At 36.1% G+C, this 18,816-nt stretch overlaps 1 protein-coding gene across 1 annotated transcript in view; it reads right to left on the reverse strand.

Moving 5' to 3' along the window:
• DTL (denticleless E3 ubiquitin protein ligase homolog) overlaps nt 1–18,816 on the reverse strand; it is a 41,564-nt gene that overhangs the window by 10,059 nt on the left and 12,689 nt on the right. Inside the window, exons 8-13 of the mRNA XM_040636365.1 lie at nt 18,486–18,559; nt 16,850–16,953; nt 16,459–16,563; nt 13,652–13,764; nt 7,418–7,507; nt 4,550–4,685 (exon numbers count right to left, since the gene is read on the reverse strand). Coding sequence (XP_040492299.1) covers nt 4,550–4,685; nt 7,418–7,507; nt 13,652–13,764; nt 16,459–16,563; nt 16,850–16,953; nt 18,486–18,559 — 622 coding nt within the window. The remainder of the gene's footprint in view (nt 1–4,549; nt 4,686–7,417; nt 7,508–13,651; nt 13,765–16,458; nt 16,564–16,849; nt 16,954–18,485; nt 18,560–18,816) is intronic.

Below are 18,816 nucleotides of genomic sequence, written 5' to 3' on the forward strand. Positions count from 1 at the left end.
AATTGACAACCTGGTTCTAAAGTCTGTATAGAAATATAAGAGGACAAGAATAGTCATAATAACCTTGAAAAAGAAGATTGGGGGACTCAGAGTTTCAGATTTCCAAACCTGCTACAAAGCAACAGTAATCAAGACAATGTGGTATCAGCATAAGGATAGACATATACATCGATGGAACAGAAATGAGAATCTAGAAATAAACCCTTACCTTTATGGTCAATTAAGTTTTGGCAAGGATGTGAAAACAATTTAATGGAGTAAAGAATAGTCTCTTTTAAAAATGATACCGAGAAAGCTGGATATCCATGTATAAAAGAGTGAATTTGGATCCTTACCTCACATTATACACAAAAATAAACACACAACGGACGAGATAGTCTTAAAACTAAAAAACTCCTAGAATAAAACATAGGACTAAATCTTTGTGACCTTGAGTTAAGCAATGGTTTCTTAGATACAACATCAAAAGCACAAATGACTAAAGGAATAAAACAGATAAAATGGATTTCATCAAAATTAGAAAATTTTGTGTCAAACAACACCATTAAGCAAGTAAAAAGACAACCTACAGAATAAGAAAATATTTTCAAATCACTGTATGACAAGGGACTTATATCCAGAGTATATAAAGAACACTTATAACTCAACATTAAAAAGGCAAATAGCCCAATTAAAATACGGGCAAAGGATGTGCAGAAGCATTTCTCCAAAGAAAATATACAAATGGCAAATAAGCACATGAAAAAATGCTCTACATCATTAGCCATTAGGGAAATTCAAATCACAATGGGATACCACTTCACATTCACTAGGAGGGCTATACTTAGGAAGACAAACAATAAGAAGTGCTAATAAGGATATAGAGAAATTGGAACCCTCATTTTGGATGCTGAAAAAATTCTAGTATTAGATTGTGTTGATGACTGCCTAACTCTGAATATCTTAAAGACCACTGCACAGTATACTTTAAATGGGTGGACTTGTGATACGTGAATATATCTTGACAAGGCTCTAAAAAAAAAGCCTTAAGGGGAAAAAAGTACAGGAAATAAAAAGTAACAGCAGTCTACCATGTAACTCCATTCTGAATAGGAAAAAAAATTATACTAACACTTGATCAAACCAAAATTATGATCCTCTATTGGGAAGATAGGGGAATGCGGAGCGTGTAGAGATTTGGTAGTGGTGGAGACACAGAGAATTAAATCCTCATCTCACATAGTAAGAAGTCGATAGATAATGCTGAAAACTGCAACAAAACCAAACAAAACCCCAAGGAAACAGAAATGCACAAATGTTATTTAGAGATATACACATACATATCAAAGAATCAGCTAAAAGATTTGACAGTGGCTGCCCCTGAAAAAGGGGAACTGTGGGGCAGGATGTCTGGGGACTGCTTTTTTTTTTTTTTTTTTTTTAAGATTTTATTTATTTATTTGACAGAGAGAGACAGCCAGCGAGAGAGGGAACACAAGCAGGGGGAGTGGGAGAAGAAGAAGCAGGCTCCTAGCAGAGGAGCCTGATGTGGGGCTCGATCCCAGAACGCTGGGATCACGCCCTGAGCCGAAGGCAGACGCTTAATGACTGAGCCACCCAGGCGCCCCTGGGAACTGCTTTTTATTTTATTCACTGCTATAGAACTAGCTGACTTGTTAAACTATGATACTAATAAGAAACATTTTTTTTTAAAGAGAGGAAAAACCAAAAGCCAAAAATAAAGGCATCAAAGGTTTTACTGAAGTAGACTTAGAATAAAAGACTCCTCTGGAGTCCAGTTCTGCTTGTAACAACTTGTAAGAGACTAAATAAGTAAGTCATTAGAAAAATGAGCATATATTCAGTCTCACCTTCAACTCCCCATTACCTTAGGCCTTGATGGCTAATTAAAATAAATCTTTAAGCTTGAATTTCAAGCTTATTACTATATATCTATTGATAACATCAGAATTCCCTCTGGCTGGCTCAGTGCTTGGAAGACTTGCTCTTGGTGCCCTGTCCCACTCTTCAACACTGTCTCTGTCAATTCATGGTTATTACAAAATCCACATATATGATCTTTCCAATACCCTGCTTGCTCAGTCTCTTGGCTTCCTTCTACGTAGCCTTGTCCTTTCACTCACTTAAACCCTTTATTCCTTGACCTTATTACTACCAACTTGTAAATCCTCCATTTTCTCAATTTCAATCACCGCCTATCTTGTAGCTCATTTTTGTGAGCAATTCCAAATTCCAATTCCAAAAATCCTTCATCCTCAGGGGATCCTCAATTCATTCATCTTCCCTCCCCCCAGTGCCACTGTATCCTCACTTCCCTCCTCACCCAGTTTCAGTCCTGTAGTCAGTCATTACAGTCATCCTCTCATATCTACCCTAAGCTCCCTTGGCCCCCCTCTCACTTCAAACTTGTGGATTTAAACAACATCCCTGGTTAAATGCAACTCCTCACCTACAGTGTACCTATACCTGGGCAGCAGACACCCAACCATGCTGACGGCTCACTTTCAATTCATGGCTACTAGCCTCAAGTTGACCCACTCCCCAACAACCATATTTCCCCAGTCCATTTACTCTTCTTTTCTCTGCATGACTCCTGTCAGACTTTCTTATCTCTCCTCACATCTCAACCACCTCCTCCCTTATCCTTACTTCGACTAGATGATCCTGATTCCTATCTCGCTAAGAAAAGAAGTTATCAACTTCTGTAGGTTCTGACCATCCCATCTACCCACCTACCTTCACTGTGCTTATATATTCTACCTTTTCTCTAATTACTATGGATGAACTTTCCACACCTCTAGCAAAGGCCTACACTTTTACTTGTAAATTTGATATCACCCTCTCACACTTGAGAACATTGCTCCAGCAAATGTCCTGCATCAAGTTTCCTTCTCTCTATAGGATCCTTCCAATCACATACAAAATGCTGTATTCCTATTAATACAAAACAAAAACAAATTTCGACACTGCTTCTTCCTTCAGCTACCACTTCATTTCTCTCCTTTCCTTTCTAGCAAAACTCCTTGAAAGAGCCCTCTATACTTGTAGTCTCTGAGTTTTCTTCTCTGATCCTTCTTAACACCCATCAGACACTGACATTGCCAACTGCTCTGATTAAAGTCACCAAATAACCCCCAAATTGCCAAATCCAAAGGCCAATTTTTGGCCCTTGTCTTACATGGAATGCTAAAAACTTTTGACCAAATTCATCCCCCTCTCCATTATTTACTCGGCTTCCAGGATATAATACTCTCCTGGTTTTTCTCTATCTCTGGTTGTGTATGTTCCTTCACCCCTCCAATGTCTAAACATTGCGTGTCCCAAGGCTCAGAACCCAGACGTATTCTCTTTTCTTAGCTATAGCTTCCTTCACCTATATGATGATGAATCCCAAATTTACAGCTCTAGCCCTGAACTGCAGAATTAAACATCTAACTGCCTCTCTGAGATCTTCATTTGAATGTCTAATAATCATATCAAACAACTTATCCAAATGGAACTTTGGCTATTCCCTCCCAAACCTGTTTTTTCTGCAGTGATTCCTGTCTAGGTTAATAGCAATTCCATTCTTCTAGCTTCTCAAGTCCTAAACTCTGAAGTTATCCTTGGTAACTCTCCCTTATATCTCATATCTGATTCCACACTACATTTACAATATACCCAGAACTTGAAGACTTCTTACCATATCTTTTGCTACCCCTCTGTCCAAGTCACCATCATTGCTTCCTGGATTATTTCAAAGGACTTCAAAATTAGCTTCCAGCTTTTACACTGATCCCTTTATAATTTGTTTTCAACACAGGAGTAAAAATGATCAAGTTAGGAAAAGTCAGATCATGATACTCCTCTATTTAAAACCCTGCAATAGCTTTTTATCCGTCAGAATAAAAGCCTAAATCATATAAGAACCTCATTTTCCACTACTATTCCCCTCCCTCTCCTTAGCTTGCTCCAGCCACAGGGGCTATAGCCACATTAGCCTCCTTGAGGAACAAAAAATATGCCAGGCCTACTCTTGCTTCAGGGCTTCTGTGCTTGCTGTTTTATCTGCCTGGAATGTTCTTCAAAATGTCCACATGGCTCGCTGTTTCACTTCCCTTACTCAAATGTCATCTAAACACTAAGGCCTCCCGGGGCACCTAATTTTCCAGTGTTCCTTTTTTCCCTAAGTATTTATTATTACCTGACATAGTACATATTTTACTTTGTTTCTTTGCCTCTCATACTAATCTGTAAACTTCATTTACCTCTTTAGGATTTTTGATTCTTTTGTTCATTGCTATATCTCCAGCAACTCAGAACAGTACCTAGCACATCATAGGTGTTCGATAAATACTTTGAAAATAAATCCACCACTGTATTCCAGTGCCTCGTGTAGATGATAAACAGTAGTGTTCAGAAAATATTTACTGAAAAGGATGAATGTCAAAAAGATGGTGCTTTCTTTTAAAAATATACCAAATAAGATCAAATTCAGCTTATCACTCTGTATGGTAGAATGAAACCAATCAAACCATAAACAACTTAGAAAAATTCATGAGATCCTTACCTAAGTCAGCTCTCACTTCTTTTTTCTTCTGAGAGGCCCAACCCACTATGGAGAGTTTATCTCCTCCTGATTTCTCCTCTAAGCCTCTATGCAAGCGCCAGATTTTCAGAGTATTGTCATCAGAGCAGGTAGCAATCTAATGAGAATCAGGGAGTTAAGAAGTTTCAATCAAAGATTTACAACAAAGTAAAAAGTAGATCTTAAGGACTCATGACTACAGAATCATTCTGTTTGATATACCAGGATATAGAAAATGATACCTGAAAAATCATATACTTCATTCCTTGCTTTCAGGAATCACTCCAAATTTCCAAAGGACTTTAGTTTCTTTATAATTCTGATGGTATGTCTTTTGTTGCCAGTCATGTCTTATCTGACCTAAAGCCCTATTATAAAATCAGTTTCATGTCATTTTACTCTCAAAAACCTGGGCAAGTCATCATCTTCACCACCTTCTATATAACTATGAAATATATAATTATGACACCTTTTTTATTTCCTCTCTTAAATGATAAACCAGTGAATGCCATCAACATTCAATTTCTACCACTTTCTTCTGAATTCTACATGTTCTGGCTTACTGCTAAAGTAATGGGACCATTTCCAAGATCAGGCTTAGTCTGTGACTCTAGTAGGCTGTGACAAGTAGAATGAAACCATTCCTTTGAGATTCTTTTTCAGATAGGTAAAGGAGCAATATGGGAAAACAACAAGTTCACTAGGCTGAAAGAAGTTAAAAATAACCTTTGCCCCTTTAAAAATATCTGACCATTCCCAATCTTGGTCCCAAGCCTTTTATGGCAGAGAAAGTCCAGCTTGAAGATCTTGTGGCAAATGGCCACTGGTACCAGAGCTGTTCCCCAGCATTTGTTTATATAATTTCTCTATTTCAGTCACTGAAGAGAGAGAAAAAAAAAGAACACACGTTCTCTTAAGTCTTGGCCCCCAAGAGACTGGCAGCTTTTTCCTTTCCTTACTGGGAGGCCAAAAGAAGACACACATTTTTAACTGCTCAACAAGAAATGCCTGGAATCCCCAGTTACTCTATGGTCTATTTACAAGAATTATTTCCAGAGCACCTACTGTGAGTCTGACAATTTACATTTTTTTGTTGCTTAATTCTCACAGTGTAAAAAGCCTTGAACTCAAATAACCTCATCTACAAAATAAGAATAAAGTTATTTGCCCAAGGTCACCACAATTAAGAGGCAAAGCTAAAACTGAAATCCAAATTTTTCCAATTTCAAAGCCTAGATTTTAAAACCATATTTTACTTTCTTATCTCTAAGCTAGGAACAAAGTTACTAAAACAAAACAAAATAAAAACTTTTAAAGAAGTGGTCATTAGATTAGTATAGGTAAACAGCCCTATCACTACCTATGAGTCTTTTCTGTACATACAGATAAGGGCAATACATGATAGTTGAAAAAAGAGAACATAAATAGCTGAATAACTAAAAAATTCTTAGTTCTACAAAGATACAAAACTCCATGTTAAAAGCAGATATTTCACTGGAAGTTACATGGAATCTCAGAAGAAAAATGTCATTGGGATGTAATTAGTGGTGATTAAAGCAACGAGTTAAAAAAAAAAAAAAGTCTATCATAACCACAGAAATGGTTATACAGATATAGAAACAAAAAGAAATCCAAAGCAGTACTGAAAAGCTAGCAGGGATGCCATGAGTAGATCAGACCATAAGAAGTTTCTAGAGGATAAAAAACAGATGGGAACTAAACCTCAAAACGTCATAAATGAAAGGGGAGATACCCATAGAAGTGATATTTCTTGTAAACCCCAAAAAACCCAAAGACCAGAGGCAGTAGGGGCTGGGAGAATGAGTGGAACTTGGCCACTATTATATGAAATCCCCATGTGTACACAAGGTTTATGTTTCTGGCCTTTTTACATTGCAGATATTTTGTCTGTTTGTCTTTAAGTATTATTGTTAAAAAAATTTTTTTACGTGAGAAATGTCTAAAACGTTTTGAAGCTACTTACATAGTGTAGCCATAGATAACCTAACACATATGACTTCACAGTAAGCACTCTTTAGGCATGTGAAAACTAAATTGGACTGTGCACTACAGTCACGATGTCACCTTTAATATACTACATTGATAACACGTAGAAAGTTAATAAAACTAGTTTTTCCACCTTAGATTTTCTTTTTACCGTGTATTTTCAGATGAAATTTAATTACATTGAAAACTTAACTCTGTTTAGGAAAGGAATTACTCTAGGAAATCAAGAAATCCATTCTTATCTTGCCATTTGCAATGACGTGGATGGAACTAGACAGTATTATGCTAAGCAAAATAAGTCAATCAGAGAAAAACAATTATCATATGATCTCACTTATACATGGAATTTAAGTAACAAAACAGAGGATCATAGGGGAAGAGAGGAAAAAATAAAACAAGATGAAATCAGAGAGGGAGACAAACCATAAGGGACTCTTAATCACAGGAAACAAATGGAGGGTTGCTGGAGGGGAGGGATGGGGTAACTGGGTGATGGACTTAATTAAGGAGGGCATGTGATGTGATGAGCATTGGGTATTATATAAGACTGATGAGTCACTGATCTCTATCTCTGAAACCAGTAATATATGTTAATTAACTGAGTTTAAATTAAAAAAAAGAAAAGAAGAAAAAAAGAAATCCAATTTTATTCCTTAGTGTAAGTTTCTCTACTGGTAGAGAAAAGTAGAATATGTATGGTTAATGCTGACATAGATCCTGGAGAGCCTCTAGATGTTTCAATCTTTAAACATGAAAGTCTGTGTAACTCTCAAACTAACCTTGAGAAAACCTACAAATCTGTGATCTACTTTTTAAACCAACGATAGAAATTTATTTACAAACCTTTGTGAAGTCTGATGGACACCAGCACACTGATGTGACCTCTTGAGAGTGACCCTGGAGCACAGTAGGAGGATGCCAGGGTGTGGAGACCTATCACAACATCAAAAAAGAAAAAAACAAGTCAGCAGAGCAGTATTAGGTCTCCTGGATAGAGCCTTTGAATCTCTCCACATCTGTGTCTTACAGAGCTTCACGGTTGTTACCAAATATCTCTAGGTATGCCTAGTTATAGCTCAGAAAAGAGTCCCAATGGGCAGTAAAAGTATTTCTGTCATTGATCTGAGAAAACAGAATGAAAATAGCCAAAATAAGTAAATAATATGAACTTAAATACCGGGACAGGTCTTATTTCAATTCAAAACTACCTAGCTATATATATTTTGACTAAAATTCAAGAATGACATTGTTCCTCACCCCTTAGCTGGTAAACTTTCTATAAGGATAGGGTTCAGCTGCTGGGTAGTATGAACTTCAAGTAGAGTTCTGTTTTTACATAGCCTAGACATTTTCAGATCTTCTCCAATTAGCTACTTCGAGGAATACTACATTAAATAAATCCTGAAGGTATCTCAGACATACTACCAGCTCTCCTGTGACAAGATAACAGTCTTTGCTCCAAAGGACACACTGATTTTTTTACCAAAGTCCCTGAAGTTATAGCCCTTCATTTTGAAGGAATACAAACTATATTCTATTCTATTCTATTCTATTCTATTCTATTCTATTCTATTCTATTCTATTTTACATGGCATTTTGGTAGCTTTTTTGGGGGAAAAATCCTTTAAAATTTCATTTTGGTAAATTTGCTTTAAGAAATCTTGAATTTTCAGTTAAGTACTGCCACGTCTTAATGAATCAAGAAGGGTCATATTGTGCAGTACTACACACGTGACAAAGGATCAGATGTCCCCCCCTCACTGGATGCCACTAGTAATATGCATTTGACGACTGACTTATTCAAGAGTTGTCAATCCCTTTCAGAGGCCATGGAATTAATCAGCACAAATATGGCATATAAACTCACATAACTATTATTAGCATGTGTTTGAAAAAGAGAAATTATTCTCTTTTCATTTTCCTGAGGCTCTGAATCATTGCTCATCTGCATGAAGAAAGTGGAGGCGACTCTGGAAAGAATATTTGCATAGAATGACTAAGAAAACTTAATAGATTCCTTCAATTGTAGTGAAGAGAGTTAACACACTGATTCATAAGGTCATCCAACTCAATTATTACTACTGCTTTCTTGGGTTAAATGGCACATGTAATGATTCAAAAAGCAAAAGAAGAGAAAGAGTAGAGTCTAATTTGCCTTGCTGGGTTAATTAGTTTAACAGAAAAAGCTTTTTCCTGAGTATTATCTAAAAGGATCTCACTTTCTGCCTCCTACAATGGCACAGAGAACAATAACTTATTCTCTCACAAGGTAGAGTATTTTAGAAAAGACTTTCAAGATAGTGTCTATCTCAGGAGCCACAGAAATTCTCCTCCCTCCTGCATTTGGGATGGCCCCAGCCCATTAAGTTTCTCTTCATCCAAGGCCTGAGCAGGCCTGGTAGCAGCAAATTAAAAGGGAGAGAAAATCCTAATGTCCTTTTGACTGACCCTCCCTGGTAGGAACACATTATTCTACTCCACTGGTTTACTCTCCTTGTGGCCTCTAGCTTATCATTTCAAGATACTGCCTCTTCTTCAATTTTCTAGGCGTTACAATACCTAAGGGAACCTAAACATGTACACAAAGGATTAAAATAAATCTCAAGAAAAACCAAACATCCGCCAATAGAATATATGCACATTTTTGCATTTATCTATAGGATCTAAGAGAAAAAACAAAAGACCCCTTGAAAAACTTTTTACAAACTGATAATAAGGTAGGAATAATAATGACAATAAAAGTCAGTATTTGTTGAGCCAGGCACTTCGTATAGCATTAAAGTAGGGGGAAAGTACCTCTAAAAGTTAAACACAGAATTAATTACTATATGATCCAGCAATTTTTTTTTAAAAGGTCTATTCATCCATTTGAGAGATTGAGATAGCATGTGCGCAGGTGAGTGGGTGGGGGGAAGGGGGAGACAGAGAGAGAGAGAATCTCAGGCAGGCTCCCTGCCCAGCAAGGAGCCCAATGTGGGGCTCAATTCCATACCCTGGAGATCATGACCAGAGCTGAAATCAAGAGTTGGTCACTCAACTGACTGAGCCACCCTGGCGCCCCAGGATGCATCAATTCTATTCTTAGATATACACACAGAAAAACTGAAAATACATGTTCAAACAGAAACTTGTACATGAATGTTCATAGTAGATTTATAAAGCCAAAAAGTAGAATAATTTACATGCCCACCAACTAATAAATGGATAAATAAAATGTGGTCTACCCATACGATGGATATTCAACCATAAAAAGGAATGAAGTACTGATACGTGCAACAACACAACAAATGTGGAAAACATTATGTTCAGTGAAATAAGCCAGACATAAAAGATCCCATATTGTATGATTACATTTATAGGATATGTCCAGAACAGGCAAATCCATAGACAGAACATAGGTTAGTGGTTGCCAGGGGCTGAGGACAGGGGAGAATGAAGAGTGACTCTTCAAGGGTACAGTCTTTCTTTTTGGAGTAATGAAAATGTCTGGTAATGTGACAGTGGTGATGGCTACTCAAAATCAACTGTACATTTAAAAATAACTAAAATGATGGATTTTATATTATGTGAATTCTATCTCAATTAAAAAAAAAAGGGTGGAGAGAAGGGTATGTTATGGGCTGAAATGAGTACTAGTGTCCAGCAAGTTTGTATGAATGTAATTACAGGAGCTTTCACAGTTAAGGACTATCTTAGCATGGGACAGTATACTTGTTGACTACTTCAAAGAAGGTGAATTTCCCCTAGTCAAACTCAACTTGTTTTTAAATTCTTCATTTTTATTCAAATAAGTTTTTGTTTATTGTCACTTCGTTATGATAAAACATTACTGTAATTACAGGATTTAATTTTTTAAAAATCTCCCTCTACTCTTAAGTAGTTAGAGGAAACTATTAAGTCCAAGAGACATTTATACCTATGCACTTTTTTTTTAAATTTTTTATTATGCTATGTTAGTCACCATATGGTATATCATTAGTTTTTGATGTAATGTTCCATGATTCATTGTTTGTGTATAACACCTATGCATTCTGGAGATGGTCAAAACACAGAAAACTGTCCTCTCTTACATACTCTAGTTGTTATACAGACTTTAATTCAAGACACGAAGAATCCCCAAGTTAAAACTCCTAGAACTATGAAGGTTACCACTAGAAATAAATGGCTCTAAGCTACACATCTAATAAAACATTCTGTATCCTTAAACATGCAAAAAAGATCAGCACCTTTCCTCAAAAAATCTCCTTACTCTGCCCAGTCAGAAACCAAATCTCATCTTTATTTCTGCCATGAGATCATTTACACTTCCTAAAGTGTCAGGCTCAATGTTTCGCCAGTCAGCGGTAGAATGACTGTGCCAAATGAGTTTATTTATAACCATTTCAATACTATTCAGTGGCTATAACAGAAATGAACCAGGGAAGGGGGGGAGGTAAGGGTGGCACAAAGGGTAAGAAATTAAAAAGAAAAAATATATTAACTGTTTTTATTTTTAAGTGTTGGTCCTTCGTATCAGAGTCTAACTATATTACATCTCCCTTTTGCTGAGCAGTGGTAAAGATTAAAAGGCCATTCTCTTCTGTCTTAAGATCTGCAACTCTTTTATTTCACTCTTTTTGTGCCCATGGGCTTTCTAACATAGGAAAACTCCCAACACTTGAGAGAATTCTGACCTTTTGGAAACACAGCAGAGCTACAAGATAACCTAACAGCATGATATTCAGCTTGCATGGAATGGTTTTTAAACTATATTCCACCCTTTTTTTTTAATCATGGAAAAGAGAAACTGAGCCACCTCCTAGGCAAATTCAATTTTAGGAGCAGTAAGCTTGCCAGGATCTCAAATATCAGAGCCTGCACACTGAGTTATGTGTGGACAGGCCGGAGAACATCATGTCTGAACCACATCATTCAACACTGACATGTGACCCAGCCTAGGAATTTAGAAAGGGTCACCCATGTATGTGATAGTCACTGACTGGATGTCTGAAAATGGGTTACTAACAACAGTCAAGTCTCTTTACTGCACATCTTTAGAGAGAGAAACTATACCTCAACCCTCACTCCCTGAAACAAACAAACAAAAAAGCATTTGTACTAGAGAAGATAACTAGAGAGGAACTTTCAGAATTGACAATAAAACTGTATCCATATATACACGCAAACACATATGTATAGAATGTATAATCATATGCATAATTATGTATACATATTAAAAACTGATTTTAAATGATTTTTAAAAATTATCAGTGCAGAAGTATTTTTTTGCATAATCTTTTATTATATTTTTTGTGTAATTTTTTTTTAAAGAATTAAAAACTTAAAAAGAAACAGACTTTGGTAGGAATAAAACCTTCCTGCTAAGTTGGGAGCCACAGTAAAAAAAGGAATGAAGATAAGACAGTGAGAGAAGGAGAAAGGAAAAACAAAAAGATGGTAAAATACGAAGTATTAAGACCAAATTTGAAACTCAAAACTTAAAATATAAGAAGAAAGATTTGTGTTAGTAACACGTTATCGATGAAGTTTAAAACTCAAGTCAGAAAATTTTATAGACAAGAAATTAGATACAAACTCTATGGATTAGAGTCTCAGATATATATTTGATAAGCAAAGTTTCATTTAAAAATACAATTCATGAAAGAAATGTGCTTGTAGAAAGAGGCAAGTACAATACAAAAGCATCTTGGATAGAACAACATCTCCACCATGTGACCATCTAGGATATAACCACTAAAAACTTAAGTTAGTGTTGTATTTTTGCACCTCTAGGTATACAGAGAAGTTATTTTTAGTATGTCCTCCAAGACCAGATGAACTTAAGCAGAATTATGCTTCACACTTGACAGGTTCTACCCTATCCTAAGCCAACATTAAAGATACGACTTCCTAGAGGTTGGCAGGACTAATACTGATATAATTTCCTCTTGAGAAGGCATTTGATAACATTGAACCCATGAATCTATCAAGTTTTAGACATTATGACTCTAAAATCCAAAATGTGGGGCACCTGGGTGGCTTAATCGGTTAGGCATCCAACTCTCGATTTTAGCTCAAGTCATGATCTTGGGCTCGTGGGATTGGACTCCATGTGGGGCACTGCGCCCGGCGCAGAGCCTGCTTGTCCCTCTTCCTCTGCTCTTCCCCCTGCTCACTTGCTCTCTCTCTCTCAAATAAATTTTAAAAAATAACAACAAAAAACAAAATCCAAAATGTGTGAATTCTGATCATTCAATTCACCAATGTCAAGAACATTTATGATATTACAGGGCAACCTAGAAGATAATTAATTTCTAGCCCTTGGAAAACAATGCCATAATGCTCTTATGTCTTTGAACTCCCAGACATTTCTATAATTAATTAGTACCACGAGACCTATTTTTCAGTAGTCAGCAAGTACTACTCATGTGATATTTCAGTTTTCTCTACTGAATGTCATACGGACAAATTTAAATTTCTTAGTTTACAGTAGTCACTTTAGGAATCACTGTTAAAAAGAAAAGAAAGAAAATAAACTTGTGAACAGAAATGGAATCTGTAAAATAAATTAAGTAACGCTATTAAATATATACAAAACCGATAAAGTAGACACATCTATTCTAGTAACCTTGAGACTGGCCACTTTTAAGAGAGTAAAGAACATAATTACCATACAAATACTTTTTAGTGTTTTGTGCAGACTCTATGGTTGATTTGGGCATAGGATCCTGGGAATTAAAATACTGTATTTTGAATGAGGAGTTTGAAAACACAGAGCAGAAAGGCAGTCCAACGTATTTGCCAGGAAGCAGGACAAGGTAGTTAAGTTCTCTCTAGACTTCTGAATTCTCAATTTCCTGATAATCTGTGAAACTGCTGGAATACATGGATTATCAATTTCTGAGAAGCTCTGGCCATGAAAGTGTGATATATTCTGACAATCAGAGTGAGGTTTGGCTGTGTTAAGCAAGAAGCAACTTTTACTGAACATCTAAGGTAGAAAAAGTTAATGTGTTTACATTAAACTTACTCATCTGGGAAGAAATATTTATAAGAATACTTTAGTCTCACATTTGTGAGGGAAGTTTGGTAACTTACCTTCCAGATGTAGGCAGCTTCATCACTTGAGCCACTGACTAAAAACTGGTCATCTGGACTAAGACTTGATTTAACATAAAAGGTAGAGTTTTGATGTCCATTGAAGATAGCCACTACCAGAGGAAAAAACCCAACAAATTACTTGGTTCTAGTGTTCACATAAATGCAGACAGTATACGTGTTCTAACAAGTTTTATTAAGTTAAAGGGAACTGGTCACTGGCAGAAAAGTAAAGGAAGTCTTGGAAAGAGGTTTTATATTAGACCCAATCTCATGATCTCAGCCCAAATACTTGGTATGGAGCTGGCTATGGAAGAGAAAGTGACAGAAAACATTCTTAAGGAGAAGAATGCAACCAGTGTCCACTCTTTTAGTAAAATGCCTTTATTAGACCCTCCTTCCCTACACTAGGATAGGGCTTTCCCTCTTGTGTAATATATTTGTCCTTTTTCCTCTTAGACTTCAAATCTTGAGGGTAGATTTCATATTTTATTCTTTCCTCACTAGACCTCACAGTGCTTTGAACAGAGATCTTCAAACATCTGTTGCATGAATAGGTAAGAACCAGTGGAAAGAGTTAAGATTTATGGATAGCTCATTTGGGATGTGGGAATCAACCTACCTACCTACCTATCTATTTATTTATTTATTGTGGGAATCTTTTAATCCAAAACTTTAAGCAGGCTGAAAAAAAGTAGCTAGTGGGGTAAGTTCTATGTTTGTATGTAAGATACTCCAACTAGGTTAGGGTTAGCCTTCAGGTTTAGACTTCTTACTATCTATGGTAAAAGGGCAAGTAATCCAATCTCGCACAATGTGCTTGATGGGTTCTTCTATCCTAACACCAAAACCTGAGGCCTCTGGTATCAGAACACGAATAGGAAATATAAGAAAAAAATCTCAGTTATTGGAGAATTTAAGGACATATTTAAGCAGGAAAAAAAGTTCACTCCAATCTTCTAACAGAAAGGAAGTAAGAATTATCAAGGGACTTAATAGCTTTCCTTTAGTGCTCACAGAAATCTCTTCCTTTTGCCAGAGCAAAACTGGAAAAGGACTTTGTATTTTTAGCTTTTCAAGAAAAAGCCTACATATCAAATACTCTCCACACCAATACTTCCACTGTGGATGTTAAGCAGAATATGACTCAATTCAGATACACATTTTCCTTTTATCTACTGATAGGTAAATCCCCACAAAATAAACAGGCTCCTTTGCTCTGAATACAGCTCTAAAACTATAATATAATTGTTTATCTTTCTTAATTCTGTGAATAGAAAACTACAGACCAAATTTCCCACTAGACCTGTAAGTATTTATTGCCCTCTGCTGGTCTAACCAAGTACACTAAATACTTCAAACCATTCCAAAAAACCTAAAGCCTGTATTGGCTTTGACTAGCTCAACTTAAACTTTCTTTGATAATCTGGACTCTGAAAATGCTTCAGTGAAGTGCTTCCGAGTCATCTTTATAAACATCTCTTAGTATAATAAAACACTGTAAATTAAAAGTACAGGAGATGAAGTATTAAACCCAGGACGCTTTCTGAAGTTTTGAAAAAGATAAGCAATTACCCAATGTCATACACACATCTGTCACTCAATTTCTAAAGAATGTATCTACCTACCTACCTATCTATAGGAACCAACAAAATAATTTTAGGAGCACAGGAAAAAGGCTACTAAATTTTTAGTACAGTAGCCTTAAGCATATTTGTTTGACTAGACCCCTTTAGGGTCAGACTACAAAAAAAATGACAGAGAAAGAGTTCTTGTACATTTGAAAATAACTTTTGGAGAAAGATTTTGAAAAGTCTATTTTATATGACCATCTAAATTAGAAGCTGTCCAAATTCTGATTCCATTCAGGGAAACAGCAAAAGAAGTTATAAACTGCTTCCCTTTTCCAAATACTCTTGCTCTTATTTAGACAACACCAGACCTAATCCAGGATATTGGAAATACCAACTGTGAAGCTGTCACAGAACTCAAACTCCTAATACTGGCTTGGGGTAGTCTTTGAAAACTTCTGTAAAAGCCTACTTCTGTACTGTTTTAAGATTTCTTATTTAATTCAGCACATCTTACTTTAGTGGGAAGTAGGTAGCTTTAGGGATTATAGAATCTGTCTGTTTCTGACAGAGCTATACTTGAGCAAAAACAAGGTTACTAATATGTAGCTTGCCTAAGTAATTGATAATATTCTTAAAATTATGTAACCCAAAAAACCTTCTTAGAGTATGACTGAGAAACTTTCATTTCTTCTTTTAAAGTGCCATGTATCAACTTTAAACACCAGATTCCAATTTTAATTTTCTTGAAGTAAAAAAAGGTGAGGTTAGGGAAAACTAGGGATAAAATAGACATTGCCCAACATTAAGAAGGCTGAGGTAAATAAAAACTATTTAGATACTTTAAAAAATTCATCCCCCTAATTTTAACAAACAACCCCTGAACAAGACAAAAGCTGAGAACAGCTTTATATATCCTACAAAATTTGAGACAATTCTAAATATAGTCAAAAGGACATAATTTCAGGAAAGACTCACTGCTAAAATAAAATTAAGTCACTATATACAGCAGGATTCTGTTTACTTGCGAAACAGCACAAGGAAAATATACCTATGAAAACATCACTAGAACTAATCAAAGACCCCAAAGCCCTCCAATGTGTTAAAAAATGTAGTTTAGAAAAAAAGATCAATATTAAATTATCAATAACAAAGACCTCTGCATTAGTTTCTGGGTAAGAGATTTTATTTTATTTTATTTTCCCAGGTAGAGATTTTAAATAGCTAAGACCTTACCTGGAGAAGTCTTTAATCCAGTCATATTGAACATGTAGATATTGTCATCCGTGCAGTTAGCAAATAAAGTAGAGCCCGTGGAATCCAAAATCAGACTTGAGTATCCTAGAAAAAGGAAACTTTAGTTAGCATGTCCTGATGACAGCAAGTAGAACTGAGGTGACAATGTTGAGGCAAGAAGATCATTCCACAAGATTATCAGATTATTCTTCCCCCAAATATATACAAACCAAAAATATTCTTCTGAGTTTTTATTTTTGAATTTCCAAAAGATACAACCACATGTTAATCTCAAGTCTATGTTGCTGAAAGCTAGCTTGATATTTAGTTTTAAAATTTTAACAAAAACTCACATTTCCAAAAAGGTCCTATAGGGTATAAAAAGGCTTACCTAGTTTTCGAGTGCTGCTACCTGGGTACAGGAAAGACTTGGATGCTACGGGTTCCTGTCGATAAGCAGTATAATTCTTACGTAAATCCCATATTTTGATTACCCTAAAAACCAAGGTAAAGAAAGTTACTTTGTAGCCCCCCCCAACTCCAACCAGTTTCAACTACATTGAACGTGAAAAGACTTTTAATCTAACTCCTCTGGCACATCAACCAGGTATAATTAGGAGATCTCATTGGGAAACAGACTGAACTATCTCATACTGTTGTTTCCAATGTCAGGCTAACAACTCTGGCAGAACGGAAACAGATGTGATCTGACCCAGTGATGGGTTACCTTGAGTTTACTTCAAGAGAGCGGAAAAGGAAGATGAAGGTTGGGTTCCAATGGTCATTGTTTCATTGTTTTCAGAAAAAAACCAAAGCAAAACAAGTGCTTCCTAAGCTTTTAACACTCTGTATGTAACCTCTAACGTTGTAAGTAACAAGCTCTATCCCTATGGTTTTATCTCTATATGTAACTCCTTAAGTAGTCTGGTCTAAACAACTTTTCCTGCAAAATAAAGTATTTTTGCATTTCATCTATTGGTATAATTGTCTTAATTCTCAACATGTAGTTTTTTTTTTTTAAGATGTTATTTATTTTTAGAAAGAAAGAGCAAGTGAGAGCAGGGGGAGGGGGAGAGAGAGAATCCCATGCAGACTCCCTGCTGAACTCGGAGCCCTAACTCAGGGCTCGATTTCACAACCCTGAGATCAGGACCTGAGTGGAAGCCAAGAGTAGGTCACCTAACCAACTGAGCCACCCAGGCACCCCCTTCATATCTAGTGTATCAGCAACATGAAAACACAAGCTTGATCTAAAAGGGCAATATCCTTGGAAACAAACAGCAAGGTTTCACAGCCATTCACAAGTATAACTAGTAACCTTGAGATGATCCTTCATTTGTGCCTGAGAATTTGGTCCACAGACGAGTTTTACTGTCCAGAAGACACAATGGAAATCCTAGTTCATTAAACCATCATTTTTTAAAATTAGTTTTGAAGGGAGATATGATAAATAAAAGGGCAAAGAAGGGTGCTTAAAAACACTCAGAGAATTTTTATTGTAACAAAGCAACAAATCAAGAAGTACCATAAACTTATTCGAAAGCCAAACATTCAGACCAATCATGGATGGCAGGTATATGAAAGTCATTAGGTCTTAGTATCAATATAGGTAGATTACTCCCCTTCTTTTAGGGTATTACTTTTAGGGTATTACTAAACCTGAGAAGATAAAAATCCAAAATAATAGAAATTTTATTCCTGAAAATAAGATTCACTGCCTAAATTACACTGCATGGACAAGTGAGCTACCCATCCAGCTTCTCTACAACAGCAGCAACAGCCAACACTACTTCTATGTGCTAGATAATGTGCTAAGTGTGACATATGGATTACCTCATTTAATTATTTGAGCAAGAGTCCTAACTAGATATTTTTCAGTGTGATCTGTAGTTCCTCTTCTCAGCTGGATATTCACTATGTTGAAAGTTAAAAGCATACACATTCAATTATAATGGGACTAGGTGACTTCCCTATCACAGTTTATGAAAGAGATCTCATCAAAAGAACCAAGAAATAAAGGCTCTTACCCATCCACGGCTCCTGCTGAGACTAATGTATTCTCATCTTGAAAGAGGACCACAGTAACACTCTGTTGGAAATCCTGACAGCATAAGGCAGAAAAAGATAGAAGAAAGTCCTATCTTGGGTATCATAATCTTCATCAAGAGACCAAGGTGCGAAAATGATAGATAGCCCCCACCCAAATTCTGAGACTAAATCTTCCCTCTCCAATAATCCTAAATCAGATATACTGACCAAGAAGTAATTTTAGCATTAAAATGACCTAAACATCATTAAGTTATAGTACATAGTGTTGACTTTGACTTGCACTCGAGAAACAAACAGGTGAATAAAATA

Source organism: Ursus maritimus, unplaced genomic scaffold (genome assembly GCF_017311325.1).
Source record: "Ursus maritimus isolate PB19 unplaced genomic scaffold, ASM1731132v1 scaffold_2, whole genome shotgun sequence".
Taxonomy (NCBI): Eukaryota; Metazoa; Chordata; class Mammalia; order Carnivora; family Ursidae; genus Ursus; species Ursus maritimus.